The sequence below is a fragment of the Andrographis paniculata genome, unplaced genomic scaffold (genome assembly GCF_009805555.1).
Source record: "Andrographis paniculata isolate CXL003 unplaced genomic scaffold, ASM980555v1 Contig77END, whole genome shotgun sequence".
In the NCBI taxonomy this organism is placed as follows: Eukaryota; Viridiplantae; Streptophyta; class Magnoliopsida; order Lamiales; family Acanthaceae; genus Andrographis; species Andrographis paniculata.
This window is the reverse complement of record NW_026137614.1, coordinates 3,855,195-3,872,952: the sequence shown is the minus strand read 5'-3', so window position 1 is coordinate 3,872,952 and position 17,758 is coordinate 3,855,195. Positions and strand designations below refer to the sequence as shown.

The window sequence follows — 17,758 nt, the reverse complement described above, 5'->3', positions numbered from 1 at the left end:
CAATTCTTTATTAGTGTATAAAATATATATTTTATTAATAAATGTATTGGAAACAGGAGCACCGATCGAATAAGAGGTCCAAAGCCCCCGAATTACTTGCACAACGTAGTTGTAGAACATATCGACCTAAATACAACTTTTACAATGTGATTATCTCGCGGTTCAAACAGCAACGTGTGTTCATACACAAAATGATGGCTAAGTAAGTGCAAAAAGAAAACAACACACGGTTTGTTTACTCGGTCGACAGTGAGGTAATTCCTATTTGGTTATTTGATAAGAGTAAGGAGAGAGAAGAAAGAAAAATACACTACGATGATCGAACTGCACTCATGCTTTTTCCGCGTCAAGTTGACAGTCCCCCGGAGTTCAGTATTCAAAACTAGATTTGAGAATTCCAATTCAGGAGTTTTAACTAGATCAAACATTTGGTTTACATCATCTAAAACACTGAATAAATCTACCCAATTCATGCTCTAACCAAGCTTTATATCATTTTACAAATTCAAATAGACTGGATGTATAATTCGGAAATAACTACAACAAACTAACAGTTAAATTAAAAGTAAGGTGACATACCACTTGATTATCTCATTTGATTTCGACTCTATGAATTCATTTTTGTCGGTTTCAAAGCTCCATAAATGCACATCTCAATACTTCGTATAGTGAAGAGAACAAAATGTCCAAGAAGTGTACGAATCTATACAAATTTAAACACTAATATACAACAAAAAATATACACTCTACACTCCAAGATGCATGCATGTTTTGGGTAGTGTGTACGAGACAATTAATTCTACGCAGGCTGAGAGAGACACACCATTTACTTCTCATGTATGTCCTCTTCTTGAAATAAGTTTGTTTGTGTTATTTCAATATGTACAAAATACGTTAAAGCACCAACTCAGTCAATTTTCCGTCTATGTACAAGTTTTTTAAAATAGCGTCAATTAGCAACTAACTACAACAACATAGTTACAATCTTGTTCATACACAAAAAATAAATACATTTTTTTTTTATTATTTTACATATTTCAACGTGTAATATACTTCCTCCGTCCAGTAAAATTAGATCATTTGGACTTGGCACGAATATAAAGAAAAATGAAAATTTTATTGAAAAAATTATAAAAATATTAAAATGGTAGTTGATGTTATTTTAAAAATTGAGTTAGAAATTAAAGAAAATGAGAACGTAATAAAAATAGTGATATTAATATAAATATAAAAAAAAAAAAAAAGAGTAAATTTGATGAACGAAACCGAGTATTATATTTTTTTAATAATTTTTATAAAAAATCATTCTTTCTTACCCATTACATTCTAACAAACCGACATATTAAGACTTGTAATTGAATTGATTGAGGAGTCATGAGTGCCTAATGCTTATCCACACAATTAACAAGTTCCTGCCTCCTCTATAACTGCTCTTCGTCAAAATCGATGATCACCTAACCCTATCCTATCATCCACTACTAATAGTAATAGTAATAGTAATACTATCTTTCCTTTCCTTACATCCAATCCAATCCAATCCAACCCTCTTTCTTTCTCTGCTTCTCATTGTGAATTTCCTGTCTGAATTCCGACCGGCCGAACAATTCTCCGATCGATCCGCCATGGGCAGAGGGTCTTCGCAGTCGCAGAATCCCACCGCCTCCACCAACCGCCCCGATCTCAAGGCCCCGCGAGGCTCCGCCGCAGCCTCCGCCGGCATGCGACGCAGGAGGCTAGGCGCCGGCGCCGGCGCCGGCGGATCCTCCTCCTCCTCATCCGCCGCTCTCGGCGGCCCCGGCGCCGGAAATATGCTCCGATTCTACACCGACGACTCGCCGGGGCTGAAGATCGGGCCCAACGTGGTGCTGATTATGAGCATCTGCTTCATCACCTTCGTCGCCGCTCTCCACGTCGTCGGCAAGTTCTACCGCGTCCGCCCCGGATCCTGATGTCCCCGATCGGGTCGGGCTAATCCGGTCGGGTCGGCCACCGCTTTGGATGTAGATCTGGATAGAGCCTCTGTATCTGCCGCATCTACTGTTTACTGACTCTTTGCTTTTTTTTTTTTTTTTTTTTTTTTAATGTATATATTTTTTTAAATATTAATTGAATCATGTATCAGAAATTTGACTTCTTATTACTTCGAAAAGTGAATAGTGATATTGAGAGAAGGTAAGGCTATATTTAGTTACATGTAGTAAATATTTTAGAACTTCGTTAATATTAATTAGTCAACAATGATTTTTTTAAAAGATAATACTACTGCATCACAAAATTTTAATTTCTAAAAAATTAATTTAAAATTTTTTTAAAAAATTTTCAAAATAAACATATAGTGTGTTTGTTTGAAAATTTGAATTGTAAGGGATTCCGGAACACAACACGTAGCTAATATATGATAATGTTTTATATTGCAAATTGTACCATTTAATAATTTTTAATAATATATTATAAATATTATTTAATTAATAAATCATATATTATAATTCATAAAAATATGTGGATATATAACTTTTTTCGTGTCTTTTATTCTATTTGTATGGCCACAATTATTTCTATAATTTATTAAAATATAATATTATACTCCTTTCGGTTCGGCCACAATTATGGCCTGTGCGATCCCTGCCTTCTCTCTTAAATTATGATGGCGATTGCGTGATGACACCTTTTTCCGGGCGTGTGCGATGCCACGTAAGTACTTCCGGAAATTCTTCCGGGGCTTGCTCCCTGCCGGAGATTTGGAAACATCTGTGCCAGGTTGTCAAACCCTTGTAAATCAAGCAATGAGATATCACTCGTTTGAAGGTTTGATTCCAAGTTCGATCCTGGGTGGATGCGTGTCTGCATGTGTTGGGTGAAATTCTCGTCGGGGATGTGAGTGTGTGCGTGTGTGGGGTGTTTAAAAAAAAAAAAGAAAAAAAAACGTCTGTGCCAGGTTCCCTGGGAGGCGCAGAGCCAGATCACCTGGAATGGGGGACGCGGAGAGTGTTTCTTCTAGTTTGACACCTGGTGGGATAGGCCCTTCTCAGATCTTGAACATCTTTGCGATATGGTTTTGATAGACTGGACGTGGAACACGGGGTGAAGTTGGGATAGGGCCTCTGGAAGTTTGACCTTGTATGCTACCTCGCTAATCTTCTTCCGCACCCTAAATGGACCCTCATATGTACCACCACCTTCTTCAGCTGATCGAATGCTTCTTGACATTCCTTCGTCCATTCCCACATTTTCCCTTTTCGTAGCATGTTTGTCAAGGGGATCGCAATCGTCGAATATCCCCTAACAAACCGTCGATAGTAATTCTTCAAACCAAAGAAATACCACACATATCCCAGAGGGTGCACAAGGGCTTGATGCGGAGGTATGAGGGCCCATTCCCGGTGCGGAAGAAGGTTGGTGAAGTGGCATACAAGGTCGAACTTCTAGAAGCCCTATTCCAACTCCACCCCGTATTCCACGTCAGTCTATTAAAATCATGTCGCGAAGATGTTCAAGATCCGAGAGAGGCCTATCCCCACACCAGGTATGAAACCAGAAGAAACACGATAAGACTCAAATATGAGATTTATAACTCTAATATGATGCTAGATAATATAAATTGAAACAATTAATCCATGTACAACTTTTGATGTCGAGGATGTCTTGATCAACAATTACTTGCCATGACCTCGTCGAACACTTTCTTTTTTCCTAACACACTCACACACTCATACCCCCAACAGAAATTTCACCCAACACATGCACACATCCAACCCTCAAGTGAGAGATGTCTTATCGCTTGAACTAAAAGGTTTTACCTCGTCGAACACTTACTTCACTAACATTGTGAACTATTACCTCCATTAGCCATTAGAGATATTTATGCAATTTTACTTAAGCAGGAAGATTTGAAATAATAAAATTTTAATATAAAAATAAAATATCTAAGAAGTAGAGTGCAAATATTATTGTAAATATACTAAAAGGTTAACAAACAAATAATAAGATTAAAAAAAAAAAAATCGTTCCACAGATGAATATATACATATTTTCTATAAATAAGTTATATATTTTCTTCGTCAGTTAAAAATGTACTCATATTTTTTAACATGATTTTTAATATAAATGTGTACTTTTGGTTAATTTTTATAGTTCAAAAAAATACAAGTAGAAGAAAAAATTTACTAAAAAAAAGGGATATATATTTTTAAGTAAAATAAAAATAAAAAAGAAAAAAGAAAATGAACACATATTTAAGTGATAAAGAGAGTATATAATTTATAAGACAACTAAATAATTGTTTGATTTTATATAATTTTTTTAGAAATAAAATCGAACAGTAAAAATCTTGTAAGCTAGTTGAAATTGACCTTATTTGTATGGCAAACTCAACCCCACTTTCCCATTCTTTGTTTATATTACAACAGAAATGGTCAATACAGTGCTTATTGTGTATTCGAAATTGTACATAGTTTTATTTTCACCTTGTATTATCGTACATTCCGTAATTATTTTATGGTGTATATTACATGAAATTCAAAACAAACATTACATACAAATTCAGGACAAAGATGCATTCTTATTGAACACAAACTCCATTTATTTATCCATCACTGCAGAATGCTTCCCGCCAAATGCAATGGCGCGCCAAATTCGAGCATGCTGTTATTACCGCAATAAGCATAATTTATCGGGTTGATGATCGAGTAGTCGTTGCCTTCGAACATATTCTTAATGTTCTCATTCTCGAACAAATTATTAGTATAGGATAATGTTGGAGTTGTTGTCTGAATGCAGTTTTTTGCGGTGGCGGCAGCAGCAGCAGCAGCAGTGTCTCCGACGAGTAGCTTGGCTACTGCGTGATATTCGCTCGACAATAAGTGGTTTGTAAGAATATCTTTATCGGTTGCGAGTGGAAAGAATTCCTCGGCTATTTCGAAGTTGATTGTGTTGGGAAGATCACACTCTATGAGAAGTTCCTTACGATTCTCATCATGTTTGTCCTGATGATCATCTCCATTCTTTGACAAGTTGCCTTTTTGTCGGATTCGACATATTACCCAATCGTCCAACTGTTATGCCGATTGCACAAACACATTGAGATAGTCGAACAAAGAGAATTTATGGATCAAAATGAAATATATATGTAATTTTATTTTATATTTCAATAAAATGAAACTTGGATATGAAGAGAAAACGACTTAGATATTTATAGGCTTCATAAAATTAAACTAAAGTAGAAAGGAAATGAAGCCAAAATAAGAAAATTTGCAAAATAAAAGAAAGCCACAAAAGTAGAAAACTCTATTTTAAAGTTCTAAATGATGTCTAATTTTAATTTACAATACCAAAAAGCGAAAATTTAGAAAAATGCATTAATCTGGATATCGAAATTCATACTCTTTAATTTATGATTCACGTGCTTTATGGTCCTAACAACTAAGGATTAAATAACACACGTCACTATTAATGTCAGTACGTATCACAAATTAATACAACATTCACCATAACACAATTTATATTAAATATAATATACTTCCTCCGTCCCGCAATAAGGTTGCAATTGATTTTTTGTATGTTGATTTTTGAATATTAATTATGATATCAATACGCAGTACAAATCAAGAAAAGAAAACAAAAATATGTTTATTAGTCTCTTATAATACATATACAATGATATTTGTCGAATAAATTATTCAAATATAAGGATATTTTTAATATTAATTACAGTAACATAAAAATTAAATGACAACCTTCTTGGGGGACGGAGGGAATAATGCAATATATCAACTAATATCATAGGACAATAGTCTACCCACCCTATGTCATCATTAATCTCAATCATATGTTTGCACAATAGAATATATAATCTATAATTACAATATATATTAATAATATACACAACAAATATTATTTCAATAGCAACAATGCTGATTAGCATGGTGTTGATTAGCCTTGTTTTACCGAATTAAATATTTAATAAATTATTTTTATTAATTTTAATTTAATTGAAGCTATATACAGAGAGAGATAAATGAACATCGAGAAAGAAAAAGAGAAAGAAAAAGAGAAAGACGTACTCTCTTGGAATTGGAGTGTTTGGACCTGGAAGCATCAGGGAGCCGATACTCAGTCATTATCCAATCCTTCTTCAGACCAGTTGGGGCCTTTCCTTGGTAGAAAACAAGCCCTTTCTTCACTCCAATTTTCGTCGTTGGTCCCATCGACGAGCTGTAAATGGGCTTATCGGTCCCAGTAGCTTTCCAGTAGCCAGACGCCGCCGTCCGATTAGGCCTGCCGCCGTTGGGGTACTTCCGGTCCCTCGGCGTAAAAAAGTACCATTCATCTTCTCCGAACAACGCTCTCCCTGTCAATTAAGATCGAACAAACTACACATTACATTAATTTCATTACCACCATGATGGCTAATTAAGCTAATTTCACATATTTGAAAATATTTTGCATCATTCTCCTTCATAATTTAAAAACGGCATAAAATCCTCTTGTATTTTTAGAATAGGGTAAATTATATCACACCTATTTATATTTTTGTAAAAATATATTGCGTGAAACCCCTTGTGTTATTGTAAAACTTGCACGAAACACCATTTTTATCCAACACTAATGTTGATGTTTGGTTCTAAATAAAGACCTAAATTACGCATATTTTATACAAATAAAAAGCGTAAAATATTTTAAATAATTATTTTTTGAATAAAATAAATAAATAAATAATTGATTAATCTAGTTTTTTTGGAGACATTGTTATATGATTTTTACAAAAAAAATTATAAAAGTAAATGATTGATCAATTATTTATTTAGTTATTTTATTCAACAAAATTATTTAAAATATTTTACCTTTTTTATTTGTATAAAATTTGCATATTTATTTAGAATCAAATATCAATTTTGAACAAGAGGGTGTTTCGTGCAAACTTTACATTAATACAAGAGGATTTCACGCAATAAATAAAACACAAGGTATTTTATATATTTTTACTAGAAACACAAGAGGTGTTGTATAATTTACCCTTCGGAATATCGTGCAGAAACCCTATATTTTCTAAAATATGAGATAATTTTGTACAATTTTTAAATCACGAGAGAGAATGTGCCCAATTTGCAAACTATACAAAAATAAATTATAAACAATTTTATCTTAAAAGTATATATATGTATATATATATATAAATGTATGTATGTATATAATAAACAGATGATGAGATGAGAACCCACTAGGCAGATCCCATGGGTCATATCTATAAAGCTCTATATCATTAATCACATTTGCTGGCAGTGGTAGGCACTTCACTTTCCTGTGCAGGTAGAACGTGATCAGTTCTTCATCCGACGGCTGGAATCTCACCCCCGGAGGGAATCTGCCCGGAATTGTGTCTTCATCCATTGCTCGATTTCGATCATATACATATATATATATATTTATATGTATGTATGTATATATATATATATATCTGTTAGTGCCAGCAAGAATTATTTGAATTCTTGCTGCTGCCCCAAATATGGAAGTGGGTAGGAAGACTTAAAATGAGGGTCCAAGGTGTTCTTTTATAGCTACCTAGGTTCATTGGAGATCGATATATCGATCAAGAAGTATATACCATGTTATGTCTGATTATGATTTGGTGAATTAATTAATACAATATTATATATATTTATATACTCCCTCCGTATGTCCGATGACAAAATATATATTTACGTTTGGCGCGGAGTTTAAGATATAATAGTATTTTAATCGTAATAAGTAGTTAAATGTAGTGTAAAGAAAATTTTGCCCTTGTTTTTTTTTTTTTTATATTTATAATTTAAAAGTAACGAGATGATGATAAAATAGAAATATTTGTGGAAAAAGTAGATCTTTGTAATTGGACAACTAAAATTAAAATATTCCCTCTGTCCGATAATAAGGGTTTCGTTTTCCATTTTGCTCTGTCCCAAAATAAGGGTATCATTTTTTAATTTAGTAATTGTACTACCTATTTAACATAATATAAATACCCTTCAAATTTACAATATATTATACAAATGCCACCACCTTTGTATTACAAAATATTAATAAGGGTATTTTCATTTTTTTATTACAACTCAATATAATACTAATATTAAAAAATCTACGTGCAAAAACTAAATATTACTCTTTATATGAGATAGAGTGAGTATGCATATTTTCTGATTGGACGAATTTAAATTCTTGGATGCTCTTCTTTAGTCTATTCTTGATTATAGATTTTTCCAATGGGAAACCCTGTCTTATTGTGTGGACATATGATTGAGACACCATGGGAAGGAATATATTTTGGCGGAGGAATATCTTTTATTTGATTCTCGTATTTTTTTTTTTCACAAAATATTATACTAAATATTATTTTATCACACAAATATCAAGTTAAAATACCGTTAAATTATTTTAAAATGGTTATAGAAAATATTTTGTATGAATACTTAGTTCACTTAGTCAAAATGGTAAAAAACATCTCTATATTTTGTATACAAAATGGTTATTATAATGTGTTTGTTTGAGGGATTGGATTTTTTTTATTATTCATTCAATTTTTTTTTCCAAAAAAATATCAAATCAAACACCTATTTTTCATTTTTTATATTATACTAAAAATCAATTTTACATTTAAAGTATCACATCAACACCTATTTATATCACATCATACAACTATTCAAATTTAAAATTTTTACTATTCAAATCCCAACTCAAAATCCAAACCTCCAAACAAACACACCCTCTCTCACTCTATCCAAAATCAATTGTGCGTACCATTTTTCTCATTTTGTACGGTCTACTATTAATATATTTATTTTCTAATTTAGTAGATCTTGTCTTCATGTAATAATAAAATACATCTACATTTCACCTAAAAACTACGGGCATATTACGAGTTTGTTTGTTTAGTATTTTGATTTGAAAATTATTATTATTATTATTTCTGTCGGTAATATAATATAATATCGTAGGTTGAATATTGACTTTTGTGTATAAGATGATAAATATATATACATATATTGAGAATCGTATCGAAAAAAAATTATGAACAAACAAACCCTATATTATTTTACTCTCTCTGTTCTAAATTTATTATTATTATTTTTTTTTTGTCTTCTAAATTTATTTTCGTTTTGTATAATAAAACATATTATTATTTTTTTACTTTTTATTTACCTCATTTTTTTAAAAATTTTTTAGTTAACTTTCTTAAAATCCGTAATGATCAAATGAACACATAGTTCTATGTCGGAGAGAGTATAACTTATCAATCGCACTTTAAAAAATCTTTGAGGTAAGACTTTCTATACACTAACTAATTTACATAAAATAATCGTATTTCTTAATTTCAATAACACAAATAAATTGATGTCTCTACAATTTACTCCTACTTGTTCTTTTAGTATTTAACTCCAGCTAACTTCTTTAATATATAATGCCTTGATATTTATATAGGTGTGTTTGGACATGTTTCCTCCGCCTCTTCCCCCCCCCCCCCCCCCCATATATATATATAACTAAAAAAAATCTTGAAAATAACATTAAATTCCATGTCAGCCTTGATGGTTAAGATCCCGTTGAAATAAAATTAAAATGTATAATTTTTTTTTCTAAAAAAATGATAAAATAAGTAAGATAGACAAAAATAAAAAAATGAACACAGTAAGTAAGACGAATAGAGTATTATATATGAAAAATTGTATTATAATATAAAAAATAATATATTTTATTAATACATATATTATTATTTTAATAATATTTATAAAAAATCGTTCCACTTACAAATACTAGGGCTGACAAAAATTATTTAAAGGTTGAGAAAAATTATTTCGACATGAAATAATTGGCTTTGACTACACCCCCCTTGTGTTTTTGTAAAATGCACAAAACACTTTATATTTTATTTATTGCGTAAAATCTCCGGTGTTAATATAAAGTTTACACGAAACATCCTCATTGTTCAAAAATAATATTTGATTCTAAATAAAAACCTAAATACACAAGTTTTATACAAATAATAAATAAAAATATTTTAAATAATTTTTTTTGAATGAAATAAATAATAAATATATAATTGACTAATCCTTTATTTTATAATTTTTTGGAAACAAATTGTTAGCTGATTTTTATAAAAAGTATAATAAAAAATAATGGATTAATTAATTATTTTATTCAAAAAAAATTATTCAAGATATTTTACGTTTTCTTATTTGTACAAAACTTTGCGTCTAGAACCAAACATCGTTTTTGGATAAATAGTGTGATTCGTGCAAACTTTACATTAACATAAGAGGTTTTCCGCAATAAATAAAACATAAGATATTTTGTACATTTTTACGAAAATACAATGGGATGTTATATTCATTAAAAGTAGTATACATTTACTTTTGACGCGAAATTTAAGAAACAATAGTATTTTAATTGTATATAGCGGATAGTTAAAAATAGTGTAAATATAATTTTGTCCTTACTTTTTAGTGTAAAAATAATAATATTACCGTAAATAGGAGTATTTGTGAAAAAAAAGTATTTTTTAAACGATTACTTTATAATTGGACAACTCAAAATAGAAATATGTAGTGAACAGATGTAATATAATTTAGTACGACCTATTTAACAAGAATTAATATTTCATAGTTTAATTAGATAATATAGTATCATAAAACCTTATATATGAAATGATCAAACGAACTCATAATGTATTAGGAAAAACAAAAATGGGTTCAAACCCCGACGCCTCCAGGTTTACCTGCCACACATGGTTCGCCTAGTGTGATTTGCCTTGCCGGACCTAGTTTGTAGGGTATTAGGTTTTGTTAGAATATGAAACTGAAATTCTCTATTTCAATCATAAGAATATGTACATATTTATAGTGATATACAAATCGTCTAAATAAGATAAGAATCCTACGAATCTCTTAAATAAGATAACTACCATAAATATAATATATTCCTTCTAAATGTATTTTAACAGGATCGACCGGGAGTTTACCCAGTGCGCACTTTCGAATAACGGCTGCGAATTCCCAGGTTATAATATATATATATATAATAATTTGGTGTACAGTTAGTTGGTTGGGTATATTTTATAATTGTTACAAACAATGGAAAATGTTAATGACAAGCAGCCAAAACTCAAATTCTTTGAATTAGGTATCATGCAAATATATTAATATATGCATCACCCATGAAAATGGCAATAGATAATCTCCATGCACGAAGTTTGTCTCTATATGGCATGTGCCAATTGCATGCCAACACGTGGCAGATAAATTTATGTCTGAACAAATGTTTTGTATTCCCACGTCTTGCTAACATCGAACCAATATTGTCGATTTCTATATGATTTAATTTCTTCAAAGCAAAATTTGTTCTTATGCTGTCTTTACTAATGTTTATTTTTTATATATATATATATATGTTATTAGAAGTGGTAAATTGTAAGTACATTACTTTTGTGACTTGTTCACCACGCTATGTTTTTTTCCTTTTTTTTTTTTTTTTTTTTTTTTTTAATAACGTGGAAATCTGTCGACGAGTGCGTTTTGGGTAAACTTTTGACCGAACTTAATAACCTGAAAAATAGGCTCGACAAATCAAATCACACTAAGCGAATCATGTTTTGAATGATGTATTTAATTTGTTACGGTATGGATTATGAGCAAAATAAAATTGATAAATTATAAAAGTTTGATCGAGGTCCTATTTTACACTACTGAATATTGTTTTATAGTGAATCTTTTACATAGCTTCAATATAAAGAAATAGATGATTTGTATATATTAAGTTTAAGTTTCTATGTGAGATGATCATTTAATATTGTATCAGAGTCGAAAAGTTTCATTTGAGTTCCACAAATGTGATTCCTTTACAAAGACGCGATTACAAGATTTTGGCCTCTATGGTCTGAGTAATGTTTCAAAGCATCTTTTGTGATTGATCTTTGTGTCTTTTGTTATTACTCATATGTAGACATGCCTTAACAAAATACTCTAAATTTGAATAATTGTACGATATGATATAAATAGGTGTTAATGTGATGTTTTAAATGTCAAATTGATTTTTAAGTATAATATAAAAAATAAAAAATAAAAAATAAATGTTAAATTTAATATTTTTATTTTTATTTTTGATAAATATTAAAAAATTGGTAAAATTGAATAAAAGAACACACCCTAATTACGACTGAGTCTTCGAATCAGCCATCGGGATTTCTAAAATTTTAGCACTTGAAACTAGATTCAACCCAAGCAAAAAAATTAAATTTAAAATTTAAATCCCACAAGGATTATATATTCTTTTCAATATATGTGTTTTTCACACAAAAATTCTCACAAAGATGGAATAATCCCTCTCAAAATGAGGGAAAATTTCGACGACGAAAAATACTCATTCTTGGTTTTTTTTTTTTTCCCTTAGGTGTGCCTTTCAAAATGATTTCAAGAATTTCACACATTCTCTTCCAATAAATTCCAGTAAAAAAATTCACCTAAAGGAATGAAAAGTTTTTCTCTTGTAGATAAAAAGAAAATTAACTCAATAAATTCTCACAATTTCCCCTTTCTTCTTGTAAAAAATTCAATAGGCTTCTCTCATGCCCACCCAATTCCTATTGTTTTCCCAAAAAAAGAAAAGTAAGAAAATATAATTCTCATAATGTTTATTTTATTTTTTACTTAATTTTGTAATTTATTTCCAAAATCTTTTGATATATTAAGATCTCCTCCATAATTTTACTTCACAAAAATAAGCTTGTCATTTTGTCAATCAATATTAACTAAACAACAATAATAAAATATAAAATCAATATATATATATATATAAATTGGTAACGATAATAGTATTAAACAAGTAAATGTGAGTTAGTTCATTCATATATTAATGCTTTAGATAATACATATCTTTTGAAGTCTCTTTTACTTTTATGTTGTAGTGATTCCATTAAAGAACTCATATATATCGGTAAACCTCACCAATAATATAAAACACCGATTCGAAGCCCTATAAGCCATCTCGAATGCATGGAAAAGAAATGTTGTACCTAGGTTGCAATTCCTTTAACTCGTTCGGTCATTTTGGATAAATCGTTTTGGATAACTCGCATGAATTTCATTTAATTCCTTTTCTTTTGTTTCTGTCATTGTCTCTTCCATGTTTTCGTGTTTCTGTTTTTTTTTTTTTTTTGCTTTATTATTATTATTATTATTATTATTATTATTATTATTATTCATAATAGATTAAAAGGGTATTCGAAGCCATTCCAGATCCACAAGCTCTAGATCTAGATCCGGTCTACCAATATAGTTTCCGAATATGTTAGAACTTAAAAATGTTTACCCAATCTAGTTTCAAGTCCAATATCCTTATACGTATCAGGTTCGGATCGATGCATGTTTGAGTCAAGGTATAAATTCCACCTATATTTGCAAAAATTAGGCAATTAGATATAATTACCGAGTATTATCAATTTAGATATAAGAAATTATTTAATTAAAAATAAATTATAATGCAAAAAAATAGACTAAATTAGCATTATATATTGAGTATATAATTATATAAATATGTTAATAAATAAAATTATATATAGGCATCCGGATTTGGATCTGGGTCGGTTTCGGCTCGGAACTAGAAGTACCAAATTTGGAACCATATAAAGAGATTCAGGTCCGGATACGGCTCCCAAATCTCCAAATCTGAAAAAATTATTTCAAATTCAGATCGAATCCAATTCAAAATGAAATTAACTGACGAAATTTGTTGGATGATTCATTCCAACACACCCCAGCCTCATAGGAAGACTGTCTGTTTATTTGTTTATTTTTTTGTTTTGTTTTTTTCATGCTCTTTAGTCTTTTAAACATTAATTTTTTTTTTTTTTTATACCTATTTTTACATTCATCTTAAATCTTTTCTAGGCTAAAAATGTAGCAAATATATGAAATTTTCAAGGTTTTGTGTTTGTTAATTTATAATTTGTAACAATATCGTGTTTATAATATATATATATATATTTATATATATATATATTATGAATTTTAGTTCGATTACAACTTTTCTTCTTGATCTTAGGAGAGTAAGGGAATTGCTTAGTTTGAGCTTGTAGAATAGATAGTGGTTTGAATAGTTATATATGTTTGTGTAGTCATTGTAGTCTGGTGTGATACATTGTAAATTAAAATTATGTGTCTTCATTGAAAACATATGGAATTGATTTTTATTGAAATAATATTTTAGTTAAAAAATATATTCTTTTTTGAATAAAATATTTACAAATAATAAAAATAAATATTTTAACAACAGTTTGCAGATCCTTAATAACAAAAATTTAAAAAAATTGCTAAATACTAAAAAAAAACAACTTGAAAAACGAAACCAAATACAATTTTTTTGTCGAACTTCAATGTGGCCTTTACTACCGGCGAACTCACTTCAGACTGTCCATAAATTAGTTTCCGGACATTGCAATATGATCATTTGATTGCTTTCTACTTGTCCAATTTCTTTATGGAACTTTGTGATTTGTGGATACATGGTTTTCGTAAGCTATTGAATGCTACGACGTTTTGCTCCAAACACTTCACTTGCCCAATGCTTTTGAATAGAATTGAGAAAAAAAAAAAAAAATCTCTCAATCTCACATTGCCAAATGTCTGAACACATTAGTTATTTGTAGTTTTTTTAAAGAGTGAGATGAAGGGAGAGAAGAAGGATTTATTTATTATTATTATTATTTTTTTATGACATAGAAATCCGCAGTTGCTAAGCTTTGAGTGCATTCTGGATAAACTTTTGATCACATCTAATCGTTTGCAAAATAAGTCACAAGACGAACTATATATGCCAAACAAGATCTAAAAACATCGGGTATGAATTTATTTATTTATTGACTGATTGGTGTTGCTCAAATTTTCAAGTATTATTGGTTGTCACTTATATTATCCATTCTCGCAAATTCTACATATTACGAAAGATAGATTTGAAGTTATTGAGAAAGTCCATGCATGCCATTTTAAGTTGATTCACATAATTTTTGTCACTTACTAGCCTTCTTTGCTAGATTTCAAAAAAATATAAACACAAAAGTGGACAGTTTATTATCGTGAAGATTTGATATAACAAATGAATGGTAGATTTCACAAAATCACAAAAGGGGCGTATAGGAATTAGCCGTCAATTGTTAAATGATTTAATTAGTTGTTAGTTTATTCAATTAATTGATTTGATTAACCAAATATATTAGATGTTTGTGCTAGAATGTTTGATATTTACCGTTTACAATTGAATGAACAATTAAACTTTTAAGTGAAAGCGATCATATAATATGATATTAGATGAGACAAAAATTTAACATGATATCAGAGTAAAAAAATCTTGTATTCGAGTATCATAAATATATAAATGTAAAATCATAACACAATAAAAACATACATATTAAAATAATTACTAAATTATATAATAAAAAAATTATTTTAATTTTTTTACCCACACATGGCATCCACTTGGAATTGAACAGAACTTAATCCTCAAGCGAGGAATGTCTCACTACTTTGATTTATAAGAGCCAAATATATTTTAATTTGTTTGTGAATTATATGTTTAGTGTTTAAGGACAAATAAAAAATAAAAATAAAAATAAAAATAAGAAAGAAAACAATAGAATCCAAATGTTGTTGTGAAACAATGTTATATATATAATTTTCGCAAAAACGATTTTTACACTCCAATAAACTCCAATAATTTGTTTCAAAATATTTATTTACGAAACAATTTAATTAACTGTTTTACTAGTTAAATAATTAAAAACTATTGAATAAGTTTAAAGTCGATTAATAAGTTAATTGCCAAATACATTCAAAATGTACCTTCTAAATGTATTGTTGTAAGAGCATTTGAAAAGTGTGTTCACAAGAATTTATTTTAGTTATTCAATGATGGTTATAGGTCTTCAATTACTATAAATTCATAGGGATGGATAGGAAGTTTGTTACAACTGTCCAAGTGATGACTACATAATAAATACAAAAGTAATTTTATTGTTTGAAGTACCAACCTAATACCAAAAATAAAAAAAAAAATAAAAACAAAAATAAAAATTTGAACCTTCAATTTAGGATCATTTAGTGATAACTGAAACTATCCTTTATCCTTATAAAGCAAAAGAGTCGATATTTTTTTCAACGTGGGATATACTCAACATGTGAGCCTACTAGGACAAAATTCATTTCAATTGCCTTGAATAAAAGGATAAAGGATGGTAGTAAAAATAATCTTATTTTCTAAAATCATATGAATTGATATTATTTGGATATAAATGTAATGTTATCAGTAGAGTTGGCAAAAATCGATACGATACGATAATTCGACACGAAATAATTGAGTTTGGATCAAGGATTTTGACCTGATTATGTATATATACTGATACGAAACCGACACGATAATAAACGAGTCAAGTTAGGGTTGAGATCCTCAACTCAAATTCCACACATGACAACCCGGTTATAATATATTTATATATTTATATATTTATTATATATGTAAAATAATTATAATTTTATAATTAGCCTACATATAAATTTAAATTTAGTTAAATGTTAAATAATTCAACATAATTCACTATACATATAACACTAGAACCGAAAAAAAAAAAAAACCCTAACATAATACAACAACCCGATTAGATACAATTGGATTTGGATAAATTATCTCAATCCAATTATGTATATGGGTCAAAACGAATCTGATACGAAAATAAACTGATTAACACGAACCTAACATAATTGATAATAATTAAACCGATTAGATTAAAATTAAGTGATTTAACCTGTTTAATATATTCAATCCGATATGCATCAGACACGAATTGACCCATTGTGAGGAAGTAACAAAGAATTTTGTTTGGCTCTTGTACTTCACTTTAACCACGTAATTTTCGTTTAACATTTTAACACTTAGGTACATTATATATATATATATATATATATGTGATTAGAGGAGCAAGCATCTTACAACAATGGGGACCCACGACAGCCACTTCCGCCAAACAGCAAAACAAAACAAACCATAATTGTCATAAAATACATATTATACATATAAATATATATAGAGAGAGAGAGAGAGGGGGGGGGGGGGGGGTCACGTGGGCTACTGGACAATTGTGTTTGTAGATATCCCTTTCATCACTTGTCTCGTGGGCTACTCAACTTGTCTTTTTTATCAACCTTATCCTCCCTCTTTATTATTAATATTTTTTTATCTCATATTTATTAATTAATTAAAGGTGAACTTGATATGGAGAATAAAATTACAGAAAAAAAAATTGTAGATAAAGAATAAAAATTAATTATTTTATTAGTTAAACATGGAGTTCAATTAAAAAATATAAAAAATACAACGAATTATCTAATATAAAAAATACAACGATTTGGAAAAATCGAATGAATTTTAGTGAGTGAGAGTATATGAAAAAAATTATTGTTGATGATTTTTTGTTTGAATTATAAATAAGATGCTAAATTTTTTAAGACCAGTGTGTTTGTTATGAAAATTGAAAATTAATCAAAATTGAGAAATGAATTCATCTTAGAAATATTCAAAATTATTTTGGTTGATTGGTTCGAGTGTTTTTTGTTAGGAGGTCCAATCAATTGGGGCTGCCTTTATGTCTTTATTGGATTAAGGTCATTTTCCATCTCAATACTTAGCTATCGAGTGAGGATTTTTACATGTGCATAAAAAATTCCAAAACTTTTTACATGTTTTTAGA

The 17,758-nt window shown here is 29.4% G+C and overlaps 2 protein-coding genes across 2 annotated transcripts; one reads left to right on the top strand and one right to left on the bottom strand.

Annotated features, from left to right (window-relative positions):
• The first annotated feature begins 1,378 nt into the window (after positions 1 to 1,378).
• LOC127266693 (protein transport protein Sec61 subunit beta) lies at positions 1,379 to 2,171 on the top strand. Its single transcript, XM_051297044.1, has one exon. It carries the CDS (start codon positions 1,623 to 1,625, stop codon positions 1,947 to 1,949), a length of 327 nt encoding a protein of 108 aa, XP_051153001.1. The 5' UTR covers positions 1,379 to 1,622; the 3' UTR covers positions 1,950 to 2,171.
• A 2,174-nt stretch (positions 2,172 to 4,345) lies between these two features.
• Positions 4,346 to 7,525, bottom strand: LOC127239331 (NAC transcription factor 32-like). Its single transcript, XM_051257427.1, has 3 exons — positions 7,218 to 7,525; positions 6,060 to 6,346; positions 4,346 to 5,051 (listed from the first exon to the last, which is right to left on the bottom strand). Exons 1-3 carry the CDS (start codon positions 7,384 to 7,386, stop codon positions 4,590 to 4,592), a joined length of 918 nt encoding a protein of 305 aa, XP_051113384.1. The 5' UTR covers positions 7,387 to 7,525; the 3' UTR covers positions 4,346 to 4,589.
• Positions 7,526 to 17,758: the final 10,233 nt, after the last annotated feature.

Excerpts from the sequence above, each read along its gene's own strand:
- LOC127266693 (XM_051297044.1), top strand. The coding sequence starts at position 1,623 with ATGGGCAGAGGGTCTTCGCAGTCGCAGAATCCCACCGCCTCCACCAAC.
- LOC127239331 (XM_051257427.1), bottom strand. The coding sequence starts at position 7,386 with ATGGATGAAGACACAATTCCGGGCAGATTCCCTCCGGGGGTGAGATTC. Across the intron at positions 6,347-7,217 it reads TGACCCATGGGATCTGCCTA|GGAGAGCGTTGTTCGGAGAA; the intron begins GTGGGTTCTCAT and ends CTTAATTGACAG. Across the intron at positions 5,052-6,059 it reads AACACTCCAATTCCAAGAGA|TTGGACGATTGGGTAATATG; the intron begins GTACGTCTTTCT and ends TCGGCATAACAG.